The sequence below is a fragment of the Protopterus annectens genome, chromosome 5.part0, assembly GCF_019279795.1.
Source record: "Protopterus annectens isolate FY-2018-M chromosome 5.part0, PAN1.0, whole genome shotgun sequence".
NCBI classification, from domain to species: domain Eukaryota; kingdom Metazoa; phylum Chordata; order Ceratodontiformes; family Protopteridae; genus Protopterus; species Protopterus annectens.
The window spans coordinates 4,913,450-4,933,905 of NC_056735.1; the positions used below are offsets into that span (position 1 = coordinate 4,913,450).

The 20,456-nt window shown below is 35.5% G+C and overlaps 1 protein-coding gene across 4 annotated transcripts in view; it reads left to right on the forward strand.

Moving 5' to 3' along the window:
• Positions 1-20,456, forward strand: part of NIPA1 (NIPA magnesium transporter 1) — a 255,889-nt gene that overhangs the window by 222,935 nt on the left and 12,498 nt on the right. For all 4 annotated transcript variants that reach the window (XM_044072056.1, XM_044072058.1, XM_044072059.1 and 1 more), the window contains one exon: positions 9,082-9,242. In XM_044072056.1, the coding sequence (XP_043927991.1) occupies positions 9,082-9,242 (161 nt within the window). The remainder of the gene's footprint in view (positions 1-9,081; positions 9,243-20,456) is intronic.

Below are 20,456 nucleotides of genomic sequence, written 5' to 3' on the forward strand. Positions count from 1 at the left end.
AACACCTCACTAAAAGAATCACAGGCCTAAAGCAGATGCCCTATGTTGACCAACTAAAAAAAACTCCAGCTGTACTCTGTCACATATCGTCTACTCAGAGGTGATCTCTGCTTAACATACAAGGGCATGTCAAACCCAGAGCTGTTGGACTTGCTACACTTAAAGAAATCCCAATCCATCAGAGCCACACACTCCAGGGACCTAAACCTTGTCATCACAAAGAATAAAACATGCTGGAGGGATAAGTTTATGACCCAGAGACTCCCCATACTCTGGAATACACTGCCCATACATGTCAAGCAGAGCACCTCTTTGGCCCTCTGAAAAGGAATCTTGATGACTGGATGGGAGATAGGAAATTTATCCTGGGGATGGGGTCCAGGGAAGTAAATATTGTGGGAAGAAATAGTCAAGGAATTGTTATGGCTAGGCTTGTACAGGCCCTGGGGCCGATAGCCTAGTGTCAACCTATGAACCTAAGTCTGAGGCAGTGTACATTTCCCAGTCAGTAGAGGAGTAGTTAAAAATCCACCATGAAGAGGGTATTTGGAAGGTGAGCACCTCTAGTAGGTTTAGGTGAGAATTGAGACTCTAGGAGCATAGATGATGACCTGTATCTACTCATGATATGGTGAGGGACCTAATCTATGGTGACTTTCACATAGATGACCTCCAAGGTATCATGCTAGTTAATCAATCTGGAGGTATGCTTGTTGCTAATGTAGGTTGAGAGACTTCCACCTTTGGTCCCAGTCTGTGCTGTTGTTGGTCTAAATGTATGAAGTTAAATGCATTAACGTATATTACATGAAAATGTATTAAAAACTGGAGACAGCAGTGACATGTTTGTGTAAAATTATTATTCACTGTACACGAGACAGAAGGGAAGCAAATTTCTTCCAGCAATCTGGGAATATCAAGAGGCTGTTGTGAGATTCAAGCTTCTTTATCCAGCTGCCTTCAGAATATTTTTTCCTGAAGGATCAAATACATTTTTGGATGCAGAACAGGCTAAGGAGGAAATAGAAAAGTTTTATCCAACAAAAAGTGAGCCAAGGAACAGAAGGGGACTCTGCTTTTCATTCTATTGATGTTAAAGCTCATAGAGAGACTTTACCACTGGAACCTTTTCTAATGTTCCAAAGGAAAATATTGGGAAGGAGAGATAAAACACAGGAGTTAACTAGAAGAATGAGTACCCTGGAATTGAACCAGAATCTGATGGAGAAAGATGTAGATGAACAGGAAGAAGACTAGCAACACTGAAATTAGTGAATAAATTGGAGACTGTAAAGCATCAGTCGCATCAGTGAAATATGGCATTACAAGAAAAAGTGTTTGAAAAAGACTTGTTAATTTTGTTAAACTTGCGGATGGACTGTAAAGTATATACCCCACTTTGTCGTTGATGTTTAGAATGACACTAAAAGGAGAAAAAGTGTAAGTAAAACAAATGTTGTTTTTAGTATTTGTATAGAGCATTTCATGATATAAACTGCATGTTGTGTATAGTAAAGCAGTTTTGTGTAGTGTGTAATCAAGGACATTTTAAATGTGAGGGAGTCTTTTCAGTGCTGTTGTATGTATTAAAGTAAACAAATACTTTTTTTAGTTGTATTAAGTACAAGTGTTACAGTATAACGAGAAGAAAGGCTGGAAAAAAGCAGGTTTAGTATTAATATGCTGCGATCTTGAGCTGCTTGGGTGAAGGTGGGGGGGGTGTAAAAGTTCATGGATTATATTATAGGTAGAATTGAGATATTTTGTCTTAGTTTTACAAGAGTGAATGTGAATGTGAAGATAAATGCCACTGGCTTAAGTTATTAGTAGGTGTTTTTGTAAGCAAGTAGGATTGAAAAATAAGACAAAATGATGAAAGCCAAGAAAAATGCTCACTTTCTTATATCAGCAAAGATGTTAGCTTGTCTTTTTCCATTAGCAAATGTTCTGCGAGAGTCGAGAAGTCTGCAACTGAAGGCAGTTGTATATTCTCTTCTGAGTGAAATTTACAAAGATTTATTGCTGACCACTAGTAGATGTAAGCAAGCTGTAGTGCATGCAATTAATCTTGAGAGATCTGAGCATTCTTTGCTGAGGGAAATGCAAAGTGGCAAGCAGTTCATTAAAAAATAAAGTTTGAAATTGTGGGAAGTAAATGGGAGATGCTCCCTAGTAGTCTTAATACATTATTACATTTAATAAAACAATGTCCAGTCTAATGTATTTAATGATAGCCAGTTTACTTTTTCTTAGGGCTAAAACTGTTTTCTGAATGCATGCAATCTGCTTTTCACATCTGGGAGGGGAATAGAGATAAGAAGAGAACAGACAGCAAGTGGGAGCATAGGGTGCATCATGGGATTTAGTATTGGTAACTTCAATTTTGGGTAAGGTGATGCCTGTGGGTGCAGCTGTTGATTTAGGGCAGTTCATATCTGGAGGGTTACACTTCATTTTTTGAAGATATGCATAGTTTTATGTGTTTGTTCTAAGCTAGTAGGGGATAGAGATGTTCTGAAAATGTACTTTGTTTTTTTTTGACGGTTTTCAGTAAAATAAAAAATCTTGAAAAATGTGATACAGGTTCAAATGGAGAAGAAAAACAACTGTATACATGACTGGCCTGCCAAACAGTGTGTGCATGACAGTCAAAAATTGGATATTTACATAAAAAATTGTCATGTGTATAATAGGTGCAAGCAATAGGTTTTTCTCATAATGGCTACATATCCATATTATCTTGGAATATAAATTGCCGTACAGATAAAAAGGAAAGAGTATTGAATTATTATTAAGAAATGCAGAGTGCAGATAGCAATGCTGGAGGAGACACGTTTGGAAAGAAATAATGTGAATTTGACAAAGAAATGATTTCAGGATGGATACTTAGCAGAATATTGGGGACAATGTAAAAGGTGAGTAATTTTACTAACTGTTAGAGGGGCTCCAATAGTGATAGAAGAAGGAAAAAACATTGGTTATGGTAGATTTATTGTAGTAGTGGGCTATTGGCAAGGGAGGAGTATTATGCCATCATGTATTTATACTCAACCAAAAATCAATATTGTGGAGTTTAAGAAATTTTTGGGAGAGATATTCAGCTTTCAGCAGGGAATATTACTTATAGTTGGGGACTGGAACTTGATTTCCAACAGTAAGGATTTATCAGAAGGACCTAGAAGGGAAAATTAACTAAAGAGGGCAGATTTCTTAAGGCATTTATGAAAATATTTGGTATGGAAGATGAGTTCAGTAGTAGGAACTTGGATAGAATTTATATATTATTCTCCAAGTTACAGTAACTGGGTTAGACTATACAGAAATTTTGTTTCACAGGAACATGTGCATTTAATTAGAAGCTTTGACACACGTCCACTAGTTCAAATCATCCACCAGTAAAAACTAAGATAAAAATGCAGGGTAATGAAGTAAAAATGAGACACTGATGCATTCCCACCTACCTGTTAAGAAGAGAGGTATTTAAGGAATGGGTAGTGGAAATTATTCAAGCGTTATTAGGGAAGATAGAAATATCTTCAGAGGTTATATACCTAGTGAGTAGGATAAAACAAAAGTGGAGTTTAAAGTAGAGTAGAAATAAAAAAGAAATATATGGCTAAATAAGTAGTATGAATTTCTAATGACAAAGGTTAAACTATTGCAGAATAAGGGGAAACTCGTAGAACAGGAAGAGGCACAAATGCAATGTTAAAGAGAAAATAAGGGAGTATCAGCATAATATGCACAAGTTTAGAATGTTTGCTGTTAAGCAACTTATTTTATGATAATTCCAGAGCACAAAACTTTTAGCACAACTACTTAGGCAACAGAAAGTAGAAATGGTTGTTGCCAAACTTTGGGAGCCTATAATAAGAAAAATAAGCAGAAATCCTGTAGAGGTACTAGAGATATTTTTAAAATTTTGTGAACATTTGTATAAAGCAGAGAAATGTGCAAGTCAAGAAAGAGCACAAATAGAAATATTTATGAAATAATTATTCTAAGGTCAGAGATAGATGAGGTTCAACAAATAACAGTTAAGATGAGATAAAAATAGTGATGTATAATCAATCTTCAGGAAAGCCAACAGGAACAGAAGATATTCCTGGGAAAGTTTGGAAGTTAGGAAAAAAGAGAAAGTGATAACAATACAGAATATTTTGTTTAACAATATTTTTTTTTTAAAAACGGAGGAAGCACTGACATTTTGGAAGAAAACTGTCATGGCTGTATTACCAGAGAATAGTAAAGACTTATCAAACCCAGATTAATATACATCCATTTCAATTTTAAATCATGATTGCAAAGTGTTTGTCTATATTAACTAAAAAATGACAAAGGCGTTGCTGAAATTGATAGATATGGATCAGCATGGTTTTATGGAGGGGAGGCAAACATTTAACTATTAATAGCACAATTACAATCCAGAGGGAAGTAGTATGTTAAAAAAAATACTGCTGCTGTTGTAAGGTCTTGATGCAGGGGCAACATTCATCACAGTAAGCTGGGATTTTATAAGTAGGGCAATGCATTATCTGATACAGTAACACTGTTAATTAGGAAGATGTATGAAGTATAGTAAGCAAGAATTAAAGTGGGAGGGTTCCTCTCTGATAATTTGTGTTTGAACATGGGACCCAGGCAGGGGTGTCCTCTTCCCCATTTGTTATTTGCTTTATATTTAGAGCCATTGGCAAAGAAAATAAGGGAATCAGAAATTCAAGGATATAATTGGTATGGTAATCGAGAAAAGTTGGTCTTATTTGCAGATGGTATTATTTTGTACCTGATAAATCCAGAGAAGGGCATTTCAGTGTTGTGGAACATTTTGAGACAGTTTAAAGTCTTTTCAGGATATAAAATGAATGAGGGTAAAACGCAGGCTATAGCCATAAATTATGTACCCACATATAAATTGGTTCAGCAATGCCACTATTTATGGGGGCACAATACAATGAAGCATTTAGGAGTATGGATTAAAGAGGCTTCTGTTATGGCTACTAAGGATGTGGTAAAAGAAACTAAAAAAAAAATACAAAAACTGGGAAACTGGAAGATCTTATTTATGGATATGGATAGTAAAATACAAATAGTGAAATTATTTTAGTTCCTTTAGTTTGATATATGGGTTAGGCATATTTTTATTAACCAGAGGAGAAGTTGTAGACAATAGAGTAGAAGGGATATATCTGGGAGGGGAAGAGGGCAAGAGTTAAGTGGGATAAGCTGATCCTTTCAGTAGAACAAGGTGGTTTAGGATTACTTTATTTGAAGGGATATTGTAGCGCTACATAGTTAGGCTCATATACATAAATGTATTAGGTTATGCAACATGGAAAAGGATGATGGTGAATCAGTGGGGGAGTTAAAGAAATAGAGAATGGTATTCTGGATGCAGATCCTTGAGGAGAACAATATCAGTTATTCCAAATACTATATTAATACAGTAGCAGTAGGTATTATAAGAACTAAGCAACACAAGAACTGAGGAGGGAGATTTTCAGTAGGGATGACTGCAAGTAGTGGTACAGAAAATAGGCAAGAGGGGGATGAAATTCACTGGAGAGAACTGGCAAAAGAACCAAGGTATTGGGATTTTTACTTCTGATAAAGTAACACAATATGTATATTTTGTACATGTCCTAAATTATGCTGTGTTATGCAAAAGTTACACATTCACACCTAATGGAAGCAGAGTATAATGCAACTTGGCAGCCTAACATTTTCTAGTAACCATATAAGACTATTGGTTAAGACCATCAATGCATGATGATATTTCTGAAAATGCTGACATTTTCTGATAAAATGTTTTGGAAAGTAAAACAGTAGCTAGGTTGTTGTTTTAGTTGCTAAGGTAATAGAACAGTTGCGTGTTGGGAGCTGTTTTGAGTAGTTGTTACCTTTTTCTTTTTCTGAGTTATTTCAGTTGTATTGAGGTTTTATTTCTTTGGTTATAAAAAAGAAAAATATAGTCATGAATTTTATGTATCACATGCTATCATCTGTGTGGCAAAAAGTAAAGATGTACATGTATGGTTTGAAATTAATTTTAACACATTTATTTAGGGATGTTGTAGAAATGTGGTAATACAGTGATAACCTGAAAACCAAAAATTGGATTGTATCTTATAGGTTCTTAGAAAAGTACTAGGCTTGCTGCCTTTGTGGGCCATTAAAGTCAATTTTTCCTTCCAAAGTTGAGAATCAAACCCTGTGTCTGTGAGGGTAACACATTAACCATTATACCAACCCCCAACTCTTAATCGAGTTTCTAAAATACAACAAAAAAATTTGTTTCATCCGCTTTCACATATGTACTGTGCACAAGGATGTGACCCTTCTGATAATTTTCTTTGATTGTTGAAAATGTCATGTAAATGTAATAGTGACATTGATGTGCTTCACTATACTGCTCTCAGTTGCACAGACCCCCAGTAAACCACATCTGTGATAATTTAGCAGTGATCCTGTAATTGTACTTTGCTTTCACACACAGCCCATCTCCCACCGAAAAAGACACTTTTGTGCAGACTTTGTCTGATTATGAAGTAAATGGAAAGCAGAATGGCCATAGTAACATATTTCAAGTCGTTGCTCTCAGACATAGTCTGCATCCCTCAGAAACCTTTATCAGTAATTTAATGGTGATGATATGATTACCATTGGGTTTTATACACAGCCTCTAATCCCCATTACAAAGAAAGTTAGTCGTTCTGTGCGCACCTCTTATGTTTGATTGTGATGAATGTAAAATACTTAATAGCAATAGTAAAATATATTTGTAAACTTATTACTCTCAAGACACACACACACACACACACACACACTGTCCCCCATAAACCATATCACTTTTAACAGTGATCATGTAACTGCCCTTTGCTTTCAGTCCCAGATAAAGATGGACATTTTTGGGGAGAACTGCCAATTTGTGATCACAAAGACAGTGAAAAAAGTAATAGTTACAGTATTCTATTTTTATATTTGTTATTCACATGTTTCCCTTCAACCAACCCTGAAGGGAAAAAAAATTATTAGAAAACTGCTGTAAGCAGTATGTGCTATTACCATTGCCCGCAGATAAATGTCCTGTTCATATTTATTAAAAAAATATTTGCAAGAGAAAAGCTGTCCCCAAAGATCACATTGCCTGCTCCATATTTGTTTGTAGGTAGATGATTAGGGATTGAGAGGTAATCAGTGAAATCAGTCACTCAAGCAGTTGATCTCAAGTGCTTATGTCACTTAGTAACAGGACGTGTTACTGTATGAGGTAAGGAAAGTTACATGCTGATGATTAGCATGATGCCAAATTTTTAGGCTCTAATTTATAGTCATTTTAATGGGAAGCTGTATGCTAATTATTATATCAGTATAATTAATATGCTGTGGAAATAATCACCCTATAATTGTTCTTAAGGTGGGAAGGTGTTGATTTAATCATAGGCCTACCAATTTTAAAATAATAAACGTGCGAAAAAAAATAAAAATGTGTAAAAACTGAGTTCCTGTCATCCTTGTTTCTGGTTATTGCTGAGTTCACAGGATAACTTGTCAACTGTAGGAATAAGATGCATTGTGACATAACATTGATAAAGTAAATAAAAAAAAAAAGTAATTGATCCAAGGCTAATTCACAGTTTAGACAAAATTATTTAAGCAAGGGGTTGAGGGCTGGCATAATGGTTAAGGTATTTATATGAAAGAGACAAAGTACAGGGCCTGATTCTCACCTTTGAAAGGGAAATTGGTTTGGCTTAAAATACTTCACAAGGGTAGTCCGCTTAGTATTTACTTATGAACTTATAAAAACAATACGTCTGCATTCAGCTGTTGTGATTCACCTGACTGAAGTAAAATAATAACTTAACTGCTGTGCTGAATACAGTAAGTAATATTCAGAACTTAGGATCATATAAAGTTATGCTGCAACAAAAAAGGAGAAATAAGTAATTGGGGAATAAAAGCTTTAGCACAGAGTAGTTTAAATAACTGTAAGAAAATGCATTAAAGGCAGACACTGAGGTAAAAGGTCGTACAGCATTTTAGGCCGTACTACATGTTGTTCCATTGGTTAGAGAAATGTTCCATTATAGAACATTTAAATGCTCATTTCCCTGATACAAACCTTGACGTGAAGGGAAGTTTGTGCCATAAAGTACCTGTGTAGTTAGGGTAGCACGTATCCCCAAATCTGTTCTAAAATTCAAGGGACTGGCTTAAGCTGTGGAGCTCAGATAGAGGCTTTTGACAAGTTAGAATGTGAGCGATTGTCAGACCTTTAGACACATAAAGTAACTTTTGAGCAATTTTTCCTGTTTTGAAGACCGCTTCTGGTTAAATGTGTTTGGGGCTATGCTGTACTGTACTCTTCCATGGTGCTCTGTAGAACCTGGATATCCTATGGTATTCTTGTTTGTATTCATGTAGTGAAAGCGATTATAAGTCTTGAATAACTACACCAAGTTTAAAGTCGCAGTAAAAATGAACAAACTGCACAGAATTCTCTAGCACTAGGAAGAAAAATGTTATACCGTTATAAAGGTGGCCTAGTTTCTGACTGATTTTAATTAAGGCAGATATTATACATATGTCAAGCCTTAGTTCATAACCTATTGTTACACCCTGTAATTTAGCGGGCTTAATCTTTTGCATAAATGATTGGTGGCAGTGGCTCAGAAGGTAATACCGCCCTTTATTCCAGAAAGAAATCACAGTCTTCTGATCTATCTCCACAGCAGGTTCTGGTACTAACTCTGCAATGCAGTATTAAGGGGGCTGTCTTCATTGCTGAGGTACCATCCTTCAGATGAGATATTAAACTAAGAAACCATTTCCCTGAATAATGAGTAAAAAAGCAGCATATATATGTACAGTACATTCGCTGTTATCCTTTTTAAGGCCTAAGTTGTGTGTGCTCCATTGGGTGACCAGAGTATGAATAAAACTGTGTGCAGTTATTTTCTTCTGTGTCTAAATAATCTCTTCTAGAAAATCGACACAATTTAGTAATGTTTCTATCTGTACAGTATTTTGCAGAGGGAAAATTTAAAAGTTTTTGTATTTTCAATATGACATCACCAGAGCTATGCTGGCCTCATATGTTTTGAAGGAAAGACTTAACCTTTTGGGAAAGATGGGCTGCTTGCTGAGCTGTGCAGGTTCGGTCATCCTCATTATTCATGCCCCAAAGTCGGACAGTGTGACATCACAGACTGAGCTGGAGGAGAAACTTGTTCATCCAGGTATTGTTACCTTAAACCCTGACTGTAACTTGACTTTTCTGAAACACATTTTAGGTGGTTTATTCAATAATTCCTTATTTTATTCTCTTAGCCTTGAAAACTGAAGGAGTATCTGATGATGTAACACAGAAGTCATGTAAATGCATAGTTTGTGTTTTTACATCTAAACTTGTTTTTTTTTTTTTTAAATAGGTATAGTACAAAGTAAATGTGTATTTGCATAGTATCAAAATATTAAATATTGTAGTCCGTGCACATGTGCAAACCAGTCAAACAGAATGGAAGGTTAAGGTAAAACGGGTCTATATTAGATGAACGAAAGTTCATCTTAGCGAACACTCACATGAGCGAATATTGTGGAACGAGAAACTGCAATTGTGAGATCGCAGTACAGTGAAGATGGGAATATTTGCCCTTTCCTCACTGTAGTGCGATCTCGGAGTTGGAATATATAATTGGGGGGGGTGTGAGGGCACAGCCCACCACAATTGCAGTTTCAAGTACCTGGATATTCACTCATGTAAGCGTTTGCTAAGATGAACTTTCGTTCATCTAATATAGACCCAGATAAAACAACCATTACATTAACATCTGATTACTATAGCATATCTCACTTCAACATTTGAACTGGTAAGAACATATTTATAGCAAATGTGCAGTCAGTAAAACAGAAAAACACACTATCCATCAGCACTACAAATTCTTGCAGCATGTAAAGACGGTTAGAGCCTCTTTTTAAACTATGGTTTAAATAAAAATCAAAAAAAGAAAATGTTGGTCATTAATCTGAATTAGTAACTTCTTCACCACAGAATCATAGACTACAGGCCAGGTTCATTGGTATATTTAACACTGTGTAGGCCAGTTCAGAATAAAATATAAAAGTGTTATTGTATACTAAAGCAACAGCTGGTACACAGTATAGGTGCATGTGAGCAATACAGTATGTATAAAAGCATTACTACGACTCAGAAATAGCCTCACACACATGGCACACTGGAGAATTTCACCTCGCTTAAGAGGGGTTTTATGCTTACCAGTCATTTAGACCAGATGCAAATTGTGGTGGTGTATCCATATTTGTTAGAAACCACATTACCTCGAGATAGATACTTAGATCCACCAGCAGAGCTTATACAGATTCATATCATACTGTTATGTTAAAAAAATCAAATTAAAAACGCCACTCAATGAAACAGGCACTTTGTGGATGACAGTATATGACTGTTATTAAACCACAACTATCAGTCTCACCAGTGTTAATGTTGTGGCATCACAGACCATGTTTTGGGGTATTAACTTGATTCACACTCTTCCTGCTGGGGTTCTAAAGGCACTACTCAAACAGTCGTACATTATAACTAAAATGTCTATTATAGCATAGAATTGCATCTTTCTTTAAAACAGGAATTTAATAAAATAGTTACTTTCACTCAGCAAAAAGAAAACATAAAAGGTACTTAAATAATTGAATCATTTTTATTTGCAACTATTTCTTACAGCTGTTGCTATATTTTCTTTACCTAATTTTTCTTCAAATGGAATTTGGTTAAATCTTTAGACAATTTATTTGCTCATGTAAAGCATGGTCTCTCTGCATCATGGAAGTAAGGGTTTACCATGTTTACTATTATATAGTGAGCTATATTTGAACTTGGGTTATGTTAAGTTTAGAATACATGGAATACTGACGAGGGATTCTATGTTGTTTTTTTAAAGGCTGGCTGAAAGAAGCCTGAATCTGCCAGCTAGGTACTGGAAACTTGCGTTACACAGATTTAATTTTTCTGTGTGGAGAAGCAAAACAAAGCTCTGACGTCTTTGGATCTTGAGGAAATAGATGCAGCAACTTTGGCTTTTACTTCTGGTCCTGCTAAAATGGGATTCACTGATTGTTTTTCAAGATGGCTGCACACTGATCACTGCTTAACTTCAGCTCTCCCATTGTGAAAACAGAAACTCAGGACAGAAAGCCGGTGGACACATATTTCTGGGTAAATTTCAGTAACTAGGTAGTAAGTGCACTGCCTGGATGCCAGGAAAAAAGAGAGAGGATGTGAAAGAAATTCAGATACAAAAGGTGAGGAAAAAACATTGACTAGGAAAAGTACAGCAGCTCTTCAGCAAAAATCAGTGCAGACTCCAGATTTGACTTCCAGTAACCTAGAGGAAAATATAAAACAATTGCACACAGACCTGATTAAAATAATAAACTAAAATAAAATAAACTAAGCATTGATGGAGTATTTCAACTCAAAAAGCAAAAGGCCAGAAAAATGGAAGAAGCATTAAACAGATATTCAGATGAGGTGATAAAACTGCAAATATCAGAGGTCGTAATGAAGAAAAAGCTGGCCAAACACGAGACTGCTCAAGAAGAATGTTTCAAAAATGGTAGAATTAGAGGACAGAGCATGCAGGGAAAACATGAGGTTTTCTGTTGTATCAGAGAAGCTGGAAGGAACAGACTATTCATTTTATTAAAGCAAAAATAAGGAGCTGGACTGGTATTCTACAGCAGGAGTTGTTAATTGAAAGGGTGCATCATGTGCATACTCCAGACATGGTCATGAAAAAGTAACCTAGACTTTTAATAGTGAAGATGCAATCCTACCAGCAAAAGGAGTTGATTCTGACAAAACTATAGCAGAAGGAAAAAGTATTAAAAGTGAGAGACAGCAGAGTGCTTTTGTGGAGAATGATTACTCACTGTACACTAGGCAGAAGAGGACTATATTTCACTATTCAGGGAATGTTACAAAGTAGGCATGAGATTCAAACTGCTATACCCAGCTATCTTCAAAATATTCTTTCCTGGAGGAACAAAATCATTTTTGATGCAGTACATGCTAAGGAGGAAACAAAAAAGTCTGCCCAACAAAAAGTGAGTTGTGAAACTAAAGGAGATTCTGCTTCTTGTTCTTCTGGTAATAAAGACCACAGAGAGACTTTGCCAGTGAAACCTTTTCCAATGTTCCATTGGAAAATGCTTGAGATGAGGAAGAAAAGCACAAAAATTGACTAGAAGAATTGAGAGTGCACTGGAAATGAAGCAGATACAGGATTTGGGCAATTTAGATGAACAGGAATAAAACCAGTAACTTGGAAATTGACAAATGTGGGATTACAAAGTATTAATTATATTTGTGAAATATGAAAGAACAAGAAAATCTGGAAACATTGGACTTTTTGACTTTGTTAAACTTGTAGGGGGCTCTAAAGCTTATGCCCTACATTATGTCTTTACTGTTAGGAGAGGGGAAGAGAAGGAAGAAAGTCAACTGTTAGTAAAATATTTTTTTCTTAAAAGTAACATTTTTATAGTACGTGATTTGCTGTAAAGTAACATTTTGTCAGTTATTTTAAGCATAATGGAGATACTAGTGTAAACAGGTGCTCCTGTTTTTTTTTCCTTCTCTCTTCTGTCTTTCTCCTTGTTCAGTTTTATGAAATATAGACACTATAATGTAAAAAAGAAGAAAAGTCTGGTCACAACAGCATGACCAAAGAAAAACAGAACAAATACAAAGAGTGAAAATGAAGGTGGGTTTATTAGAACAAAAGGGACCAATGCCTGTAATAGTTGCAGGCAATGCAGGTACATTGGCACTTGTTCCTCTGTTTACTTTAAGCATAAGAAAAAGACCTATTGGTGCAAGAGTTATTTCACATGTAACAGTGAGATGGTGGTATATGTTGCCCAGTGTCTATCATGTCCAAGTTATTATAGTGGAATGACGACAGGAAATCTAAGAAAAAGGATTAGTGAACACTTATTAGCAATAAAGAAAAAAGAACAAGTTAATGCTTTAGCAATGCATTCTTTAATTTGACTTACTTTTAAGAAATATGTTTTTTTCTGTAATAGATAATGTTAGGCAACCATATGCAGAGGATCTTAAAACCTTATTGGAATGTAAAGAATCTTTGTGGCAACTTCATTTTGGGGCAGATACTAAGCCCGGTTTGAATGAAGCCATTAATATCAAACGTTTGTTGACTATGAAATACTGATTTCATTAATTTTGCAAAAAAATATTTATGTGTGTGTGTGTGTGTGTGTGTATATATCTATATCTATATCTATATCTATATCTATATATATATATATATATATATTTTTTTTTTTTTTTTTTTTTTTTAATGACATTTATATATTTATTTTGGTAGGTACATGTGTACATTTATATAATGTTTTTAAAGCATATGTTTTTTTTAAAAAACAAAGTGATTTATGAAGTAATCAATCATGCGATTAATTGGAGTAGAAATTAAGTGAAAGGGTGGAGTTTGTTGTTTCTGAGGAAGTTCACCATTAATAAAAGTGAATGAAAGTGCTAGTTGTTATGTCTGTGTTTCCTAGCACTATTGGAGAGGATCACAGCTTGTTCTTAGATATTCAGATGAGGTGATGAAACTGCAAAAATCAGAGGTCGTAATGAAGAAAAAGGGAATGTTACAAAGCAGGCATGAGATTCAAACTGCTCTACCCAGTTATCTTCAAAATATTCTTTCCCAGAGGGACAAAATCATTTTGATGCAGTGCATGCTAAGGAGGAAACACAAAAGTTTGCCCAACAAAAAGTGAGCTGTGAAACTAAAGGAGATTCTGCTTCTTGTTCTTCTGGTAATAAAGACCACAGAGAGACCTTGCCAGTGAAACCCTTTCCAATGTTCCACTGGAAAATGCTTGAGATAGGGAAGAAAAGTACAAGAATTGACTAGAAGAATTGAGAGTGCATTGGAAATGAAGCAGAGACAAGATTTGGGCAATGGAGATGAACAGGAATAAAACCAGTAACTTGGAAACTGACAAATATGGGATTACAAAACATTAATTATATTTGTGAAAATCTGGAAATATTGGACTTTTTGACTTTGTTAAACTTGTAGGGGACTTAAAGCTTATGCCCTACATTATGTCTTTACTGTTAGGAAAAATATTTAGGAGAGGGGAAGAGAAGGGAGAAAGTCAACTGTTAGTAAAATATTTTTTTCTTAAAAGTAACATTTTTATATTACATGATTTTTTTTGCTTGCTGTAAAGTAACATTTTGTCAGCTATTTTAAGCATAATGGAGATAGTAATGTAAACAGGTGCTCCTGTTTTTTTTTTTCTTCTTTATCTCCCTTCTCCTGTTTTTCTCCTTGTTCAGTTTTATGAAATATAGACACTGTAATGTATAAAAGAAGAAAAGTCTGGTCAAAACAGCATGACAAAAGAAAAACAGATGTACTTTTTTCCTCATTTTTGCACAGCGGAATGACTGGAATAAGGCCCTTTGCTTGATCTAGTAACAACTTTTAAGAGAAAGCAAGTAAGTGAAAAAAATGTACAATATTATAAAGAATAAATGTATGCTTTTAGTAGCAACTTAGTATCTGGTCCTCATGTCTCCATGGAGACAATTTGATAAAGAGAAATGGCTAGGAGATAATGGTTTTCTGAAAGCATTCAAGTGTTTTCCTGTCTGGAAGAGCTATAAAGATTAAAAAAAAAACAGCACATAGATGCAGAGGCTGTACCATGTGTCTTAGCATAGCTAACCTTTCTTTAGGTTAACCCAACTTTGTGAGTATGGCTGTCAGTCTGGGACAGCTGTTCCTATTAGGAGGGTAAAACTTCAATATTTGAAGATGGACATAGTTTTGTTTGTTAGTATTAAGATAATAGGTTTTAGGGGGCATTGGGGTGAGTCTAATTTTTTGTTTGAATGTTTTCAATAAAACAAAGTTTTGTAATATGTGACATAGGCTCAAATTGATATGACAGGAAACAACTATATAAAAGATCAACCACCCAACAGTGTATACATGTAACACAAAAGGTGGAACTAGACACTTAAAGTTGGAGCTAGGCACTTAAAAATTCTGTACACACAAAAGGTGGGTATAATAACTTTTTTAACACAGTGATGCTTTCTGTAATGTCTTTAAATGTCAATGGTCTCACAGATAAATACAAAAAAAGATACTGAACCATTAGACTGCAAATCGCTATGTTATAGGAGAAACACTTGAAAAGAACTGATCATGTGAATTTGATAAAGAAAGGTTTTTGGGATGGTTATTCAGCGGAATATCTGGGACAAAGGAAAAGAGGAGTACTTGTATTTGCAAGAGGAGCACTCCAATAGTAATAGAAGAGGAAAAGAGACAATAATGGCAGATTTGTAGTACTAAGGGGCTACTGGCAACGAAGGAGTATTACACTGGCATGTATTTATATTCCACCTAAAACTGCTGTAATAGAACTTAAGAAAATTCTGGGAAAAATAATCTGCTTTCAGCAAGGAACATTACTTGTAGGTGGGGACTAGAATTTGATTTGCAGCAGTGAATGTGTGTCTGGGGTGCCCAGAAGAGAAAATGTAACAAATGAGGGTAGGTTTTGAAGAAATTTATGAAGACATTTGGCAAAGAAGATGAGAATTCAGTACTAGGAGTTTGGACTTAATTTACATATTATTCACCAAGGTACAAAAACTGGACTAGGCTAGACAGAATTTACCTTTTACAGGAACATGTACATTTAATTGAAAATCTTGATTCACACCCAATAACTATTTCAGATCATGTGCCAATAATAACTAAAATAAAAACACAGGGTAGGGAAATAAAAATGAGACACTGGTGCTTTCCTACCTGTCTGCTGAAAAGAGAGGAATTTAAGGAGTGGGTGGAAATTATTCAGGAGCTGTTGGAGAAGATAGAAATTTCTTCTAAAAATATAGTTAGGGAGTGGGGTAAAATTAAAGTAGAGTTTAAACATAGGGTGGAAATAAGAGAGAGATTTTTAAGAAGTAAAAATAATTATTTAGAGGGACTTACAATTGTTAAAGTATTGCAAAATAGGGGGAATCTCACAGAACAAGGAGAAGAGCAAAAGCAGAATGCTAAACAGAAAATAAGGGATTACCGTGATAATATGCATGAGTTTAAAAAAATTGCTGTTAAGCAACTCTTTTTTTGATAATAAAGGCTTTCAGCACAACAACTCGGGCAACAGAAAGTAGAAAGGGCTGTCATCAAGTATAAGGAGCCTATAACAAGGAAGGTAACAAGAGGTCCTGCAGAGAAATATTTAGGAAGTTCTGTGAAAGTCTGTATAAAGCAGAGACATATGGAAATCAACAAAGGTACAAATAGAAATGTTTATGAAAGAATTAAACATCCCAAGATTACTGGAAGATGAGGCTCAATTACTAACAGGAGGAGATGGGATAAAACTGGTGATGTATAACCAATCTACAAGAAAGTCCACAGGAATAGACTGTATTCCTGGGGAAGTTTGGAAGCTAGGAGGGGAAAAAACTGATAAAGATCTGGAAGGTTTTGTTTGAAAGTATTTTAATAGCAGGAGAAGTACCAACATCCTGGAAGAAAGCTATGGTGGCTGTAAAACCTAAAGAGGGTAAAGACCCATCAGATCCAGCGTCATACAGGCTCATTTAAAAACTAAACCATTATTATAAATTGTTTGTCTATAATGGCTAAAAGAATGTCAAAAGTGTTGCCAAAATTGATAGATATGGATCAATGTAGAATTTGTGGAGGGGGGGAAAATATTCAACACTAACAAAACATTGATGATCCAGAGGGAAGGAGAATGTAAGAAAACACCACTGTTGCTGGTGGGTCTTCATGCAGAGAGAGCATTTCACAGAGTAAGCTGGGACTTTATGAGCAGGGCAATGGAAGCATTTGCATTTCCTGAAAAAATAAGGTTGATTAGGAGGATATATGAGGCATTGGAGCCACAAATTAAAGTGGGTGGGTTCCTTTCTGATAATTTCTGCTTGAGCAGAGGAACCAGGCAGGGGTGTACTTTTCCCCTTTATTTGCATTCTATTTAGAACCATTGGCAAAGAAAATAAGGGACTCAGAAAATCAAATATACAATTGGTATGGTTATCAAGAGAATCTGGCTCTGTTAGCAGATATTATTTTATACCGGACAAAACCAGAAAAGGACATTTCAGTGTCGTGGAATGTTTTGAGACGGTTTCAGATCTTTTTGTGATACAAAATTAATGAAGCTAAAACAAAGGCAATAGCTCTAAATTATTTACCCACACACGAATTGGTTCAATATCCATATTTATGGGGACATGATAAAATTAAGTACTTAGGAGTATGGATTAAAAATGGATTCTGGTGTGGCAGCTAAAGATATGTGGGAAGAAACTAAACAAAAGATAATACAAAAACTGAGAAATTGTAAGCTATTTTACATGGATATAGATAGTAAGATACAGGCAGTTAAAATGTTTTTAGTCCCTTTAGTCTTATATACACGTCAGACATTTTTATCAACCACAGGAGAAGTTGTGGATAGGAATTAATAAAACAGCTGAAGGATTTTATCTGGAAGGGGAAGATGACAAGAGTCAAGTGTGATAAGTTGCTTCTTCCAATAGAACAAGGCAATTGGGATCACCTGATTTGAAGAGGTATTTCAGAGCTACACAGTTAAGGCTTTTGTACATAACACAAGCAGAAATCTATAATTCAACGTGGAAAGGGATGATGATGAAAGGGGGGATGCTCAAACAAGGGGAAACATGGATTTAGGATGCAGACCTTTAAGGAGAATAACAATAATCACACAGAATATTATATTCATAAAGTAGCATAAAGTGTTCTAAGAACTAAGCCAACAAGGGTTGGAGAAAGGAGATTCTACTGACCGAGATGACTGCAGTTAAGGATACAGACAATAGGCAAGAGTCGGCCGGAATTTATTGGAAAAAACTGGCCAAGGAACCATGATATTGTGCGCAAACAATTAGAGGGAGAAAGGTAATAGAATGGGAAGACACCAAGAATTTATTTGGGCTGCAAGTCAGAGACTGCCTTCTCTATCAAGGACTAATATCAGAGTATATAGGCAAAGAGAAAGAAATAGGGGGTCCTAAATGACAGACCAGCACTGGTAGAGTTTTTAGTAGAATATAGAAGAGGAACTGCTGTTAAAAAAGGAATAATTAGTTGAGCATATAATATATAGCATGGTAACCATAAAAATCAGTCAGAGGAGTTTAGAAAGGATTGGGAAGAGAGACTGGATAAGCAGTTCACAAAGAAATGATGGAGAGATACAGTGGATATAAAAAGTTTACACACCCCTATTAAAATGCCAGGTTTTTGTGATATAAAAAAATTAGACCACAATAAATCATTTCAAAACTTTTCCCACCTTTAATGTGACCTCTAATCTGTACAATTCAATTGAAAAACAAATCTGTTGGGGAAAAATATAAAACATAAAAACTGCACAATATGCTGGTTGCATAGTCTCATGCCTCTTCCTTGACCGATCTAAAGCCTTCAGCACAATTTCCCATACTCTACTTTTGTCAAAACTTTCTTCCCTGAACCTCTTCTCATCTGCTATACTGTGGTTCTCCAGTTACCTCTCCAACAGATTCCAGTCTGTTAAATGGCTTTCCGCCTCTTCCCCCTAATCCAAACAGGTGTCCCCAAGGGTCAATCCTTGGACCTCTCCTTTTTAATATCTTTACAAATAACCTACACACTTCCTGTCCAAACCCCTCACTAATTCAACATGCAGATGCCTCCACTATTATCTTATTCTCTAATCACCCCCACCTCCTTGCTGTTACTCAAGATTCCTACCTTTCAGTTTAAAAATGGCTGACCAGTAATCAACTACTACTCAATCCTAAAAAAACAAAACTTCTACTCTTCCTCCCCAAATCGCTACAACACAAACATATCTTTAGAGAATCTTCTCTTAATAATGCACTTACCTGTGTTGAACCACATACTAAACTTCTACATGCAATCATAGATGACCAACTAAAGTTTGATATACATATTCAGCAAGCAAAAACCCACCAAAAACTTGGTCTCTTATACAGACATAAAAAATACCTCACTATTTATGCTAAACGTTCTGTAGCACAGACTTTCCTTCTCCAAGCCTTACTTTATGCAGCCCCTATTCTCACCAATATTCAATACAATCTATTAGCTAAACTTGAAACTACTTACAGCAAGGTAGCCGGATTCGCTCCCTATTGCTCTCACCACTGCATAGCTTGAAAAAACCTACAATGGTTTCAACTCCATAACCATCTCCTTACCCAACTCCACCTCATACATACCATCTTAAATCAATCCTCCCACTGTCCTGCCATCACGGATGTCATCAATCCCTACTCTAAGTATAACTTACGCAGCACAGACCTACGCCTCTTCGACATCTGCAAACCCAGTAAAAATATTGGCAAACTTTTATACAGACACTCCATCTCCACTGTCTGAAACAAACTTCCCCTTTTACTAAGAACAAACACCAACTTCCTCAACTTCAAAACAATTTCTAAGGATCTATTTACTAATTCCTGGACCTGTCCTTGTTCCCACTTAAACTACTGCATTTCCTCTTCCTGTTCCCCTCTTAGCTCACACACTTTATCACAACTACTCATTTAAGGTCTTTATGATATTCTACCAACCTTGAATTTCTCACTGATGATAATTGTTAGCTAGACTCTAACTTTTTATATTATATTTTGTATACTTAATATCTACCATGTCTGTTTAAACCCTCAGTATTACTCTTGTATTCTATCATGTTCATTTATAAGTTGTATTCTGTTTCTCCTGTGTATATACACTTGTATGTTAATATTGTATGATGTTTTGTTTTTGTATTTGCTTATCTGTGGAGCTTTTCTCCTCTGGTATCTGCTAAAAAAAAAAGGGTCTGCAGCCCAGTCAGACTAACCCGATTAACAAATGTCAAATAAGTAAATAAACAAGTAAATAAAATTACATTAATATGGCTTGTTTTCATTTATGTAAATGTATGATTGCCTGTGTCATAAGTGATAATTTAGTAAAGATGGTTGTTTAAAAAAATGTGATTCACTCTGTCTTTAACCAGCTTTACCAGTCTTTGAATTGGCAGAAGATGATAGGCCTTTTCTACGCATACAGAGAGTGGCTTGGTGGAAGAGGGATTTCAGTCTGTACAGTAGAGGAGTGTAGTACAAGGGAGATTGTTAATTTAGACTGAGGTATGAAGTCACGATGGAAAATTATACATTCATTAGCATTAATATGCACAGGGAAAAGTGGCCTTTACATTATGTAGAGACCAACTGGAAAACACTATTAGCTATGTGTTCTGCTGTTGTTTTTTTTTTTTTGGAGCCTTTAGATGAGATTCAGTTAGAATAAGGT